We start from the raw sequence: 3811 nt of genomic DNA on the forward strand, positions 1-3811 counted from the left end.
CATTTGTATATTAGTTGTTAATTTAATTACGACATCCATCATCTTCAAATATTTTATTTTCTTAACCAGCTTGTCAATTATTAATTTTACAATTGTAGATTAATATATAATATATATATTTATTATATATTTATGAAATGTGATAGGTATATTATTTGATTTTGATAGTAAGGTATTTACTATTGAATTTGTGTTAATTACGGGATCTTGTTTAATCAAATAATTGGATAATCATGATACGTATGGAATAAAAAAATATTACTTTCTATTTTCTAAATTTATAAGTCCAAGCAAAACTCATGGGAAATGTTTTCTTGTACGTTAAAGCCTTAACAATGGAGTTCAATTATTTTGGACGCAAGATGGTTGGAGTTCAATTATTTTAATATATTTTAATGAAAGCGTTCAAAAAAGGTTGTTGCCATTGTTGAGTATTAAGAAAAATGTCGCACTCTCTGAAGTTATAAAGAGCAGAATATCAACGAGAAAACACAGCATCCCAATCATTGAAATCAAAACAAAAAGGAAAGGAAGGGTCTATTTTCTTCACAAAGACAATGAGCTCCGATTCTTCAATAACCAAGAGGTAACTAAATCCTATGATTCCAAAAAGTCATATTTTAGATATTTCAATTCCATAAAGTAGGTGAATTTTTGAGAATCATCCCACTTTAGGTTGTGCTAGGTTAATTATCTCTATATTTTAAGTTTGAGTCATTTCATATTTGAATCATTTTTATTCACGTCAATTTTATATTCAACTCATATTCAAGTTCAAGTTGAATAGATTTGAGTTGTTAACTTTTTAAGAATAAGTTTAATTTAATCTGATTTCAATTTAGATTATTTGAATCGAATTTTTAGATTAGAATTAAATTTGACTGATATAATCGAATCCAATACAAAACATTAAAATCAATATGCTGTATTTTTGTCAAAAAAGGACCTACTTATCTTAAATATGATAGTGTTTACAATAGGCTAGGCTTACCAATGTGTGTTCAAAGTGAAAAAAGTCGAACCAAAAGTTTAGTTAAGTATGTTGATGTAATCAATCTTTTAAAAGATAATATTGAATTGGGTGAATGTACTTACTACGTCCTTCTATTATAGAGGTTAGATCAAATTATTCTTTCTATTATTAAATGGATCAAACTTAAAAGGAAACAAACAATAATATAGGGGCTAAGTTCATCTATTCAATAATAGAGGTACTAGCTAATTTGATATGGTTCCTATAATTGAGGGACCTTACAAGCACTTTTACCTATCAAATAGTATCTCAACCTTGTTTCTTCTTTATTTGGTATAGGCTGGATGGCAAGGTGGCATTGATAACTGGTGGTGCCAGTGGCTTAGGAGAGTGTACAGCCAAACTATTTGTCAAAAACGGAGCCGAGGTTTTGATCGCTGATATTCAAGACGAACTGGGCCACTCCGTTTGCCAAGAGCTTGGCACTGAAAACATTAGCTATGTCCACTGTGATGTAACATGCGAATCTGACGTCGAAAATGCCGTAAACTTGGCTGTCTCCAAGTATGGAAAGCTCGATATCATGTTCAACAATGCAGGCATTCCTGGTGACAATGAGGTAAGAGTGACACATGCCGGTACTGAGGACTTCAAGAGAGTGTTCGATGTCAATGTATTGGGTGGTTTCTTGGGTGCCAAGTATGCTGCCAGGGTCATGGTTCCGGCTAAGAAAGGTTGCATACTCTTCACAGCAAGTCTTGCTTCAAAAATCTCCTTCGGTCTCCCCCATGCATACAAGGAATCAAAGCATGCCATAGCAGGGTTGACGAAGAGCTTGAGCGTGGAGTTAGGTGAGCATGGAATTAGAGTTAACTGCATTTCGCCTAATGGAATTGTGACCCCAATGTTACAAAAAGCAATTGGGAATGTCGATAAGAAGAAAGGAGAGGAGATGGTTGCGGTTTCAGCCGTGTTGAAAGGCACCGTATTGGAGCCTGAAGATTTTGCGCATGCAGCACTCTATTTGGCAAGTGATGAGGCTAAATTTATCAGTGGTGTTAATTTACCAGTCGATGGAGCGTATAGTGTTAACAATCAATCATGGAAGATGGGATTCGCAGCACTTTCTGAATAAACCAACAAGTCTTCAGCTTTACTCTTTGAATGTTTTCTTAAATTTCACTTGTAATAAATTGTATGGTCGGATTTGATCAATACTATTTGTTTTGTTGTTCAAATGACCAAATTAAGTTCATCTTCTAATCCAGGCACTATTTACTGACAACTTTGGTTTAGTACCACCATAACCAGATCTACACACTACATCATTGAGAGGGAACGCTTGTCTTACATATTTTATACGGGTAAATGATTTTATAACACAAGGAAGTAAGAAGGAACTCACCAAAAAGTCTAATACAATAATCTACTCAGCAAATCATTTGCCCTTGTTGCTTGGACCATCATTAGCTTCTCGAGGTAACAAGAGAGAGAATTATATCTATCAGGTCATTAAACTACTGAAAATTAACATGCATGCATGAATAGGTTACATGCAAAACACAATCAGGAAGTTTCCTTCCTAACTAACAATTCTAAAACCTATGCATGCGTTACTTTAAATACATAAATTCCTTTGATAATAATCTAAGGGTTTACCAAAAATTACCAGTAAATTAGTACTAACAATGACGTTAGGTAGATACTGGAAACTCTTTGTTAACGATTCCAACTTAGAAATTTCTAAAGGTTTAGCTAAAGAACACAAGGAAGAAGAAAAAAACAGAAGAAAAAACGTAAAAGCATGCTAACTAGATATCCTTATATAACAGACATCCAAGAAATTGTCAGAACATTTGTTAAAGCGTGATTGTGAATGAATTAAACCAAGAGTTATAATTGTTCTAGCTTATTCATATTATTATTGTTAAATCTTGTGAATTGCTTCTAAACATTTATTACGTTTTATTTTATCTTATTTGCATATTAGATATTAATATAATTAAGACATTCATTACCTTCAAAAATTTTATTTTCTTAATCAACTTGTAAATTATCAATTTTACAATTGCTCATTAATAGATACAATTCATGTGGAGACTCCCATTTACCAACCAAAGAGATACATAGTGTTCATGTTTTTGTATTTTTAAAAAAAATGGCATGAGCATAACTTAGTGTTCGTGAGTTTTTTTTTTAGAATTACAATAATAGAACAAAATCCAAACAATCAACACGACTAGTGCAACTTGAACCTAAGCTACACTTGGGGTGGTGAACATCCTTAACCATTAGACCATTACATAGGGTTCAATGTTCATGAGTTTCTTAAATACATGTAAAATAAAAATATTTATTTTATATACAAAATGTCATAGGTATATTATTTGATTTTGATATTAAAGTATTTGTTATTGAATTTGTGTTAATTATTACATCTGATTTAATCAAATAATTGGATAATCATAATACATATAAAATAAAAAATATTACTTTCTATTTTCTAAATATATAAGTCCAAGCAAAAGTCATGGGAAATGTGTTGCCATATTTGTAGACGTGAAAGCCTTAAAAATGGAAGAGTTCCGATTTTTTGGGTGCAAGATTATTGGGACATTAAATATAATATTCTAAAAGATATATTAGAAAGTAATGATAGTGTTCAAATAACGTCGATACCATTGTTGAATTTTACGAACAATGTCACTCCCTGAAGTTATAAAGAGAAAACACAGCATCCCAATCATTGAAATCAAAAGAAAAAGGAAAGGGGAGGGGAGGGTCTATTTTCATCACGAGTACAATGAGCTCCGATTCTTCCATAACCAAGAGGTACTA

The 3811-nt window shown here is 31.9% G+C and overlaps 1 protein-coding gene across 1 annotated transcript; it reads left to right on the top strand.

Annotated features, from left to right (window-relative positions):
* Nucleotides 1–315: 315 nt before the first annotated feature.
* On the top strand, nucleotides 316–2211 carry LOC107928149 (secoisolariciresinol dehydrogenase). The gene is made up of 2 exons (XM_016859335.2): nucleotides 316–586; nucleotides 1313–2211. Exons 1-2 carry the CDS (start codon nucleotides 558–560, stop codon nucleotides 2106–2108), a joined length of 825 nt encoding a protein of 274 aa, XP_016714824.2. The 5' UTR covers nucleotides 316–557; the 3' UTR covers nucleotides 2109–2211.
* The last annotated feature ends 1600 nt before the right edge of the window (nucleotides 2212–3811 follow it).

The sequence above is a fragment of the Gossypium hirsutum genome, chromosome D01 (assembly GCF_007990345.1).
Source record: "Gossypium hirsutum isolate 1008001.06 chromosome D01, Gossypium_hirsutum_v2.1, whole genome shotgun sequence".
Taxonomy (NCBI): domain Eukaryota; kingdom Viridiplantae; phylum Streptophyta; class Magnoliopsida; order Malvales; family Malvaceae; genus Gossypium; species Gossypium hirsutum.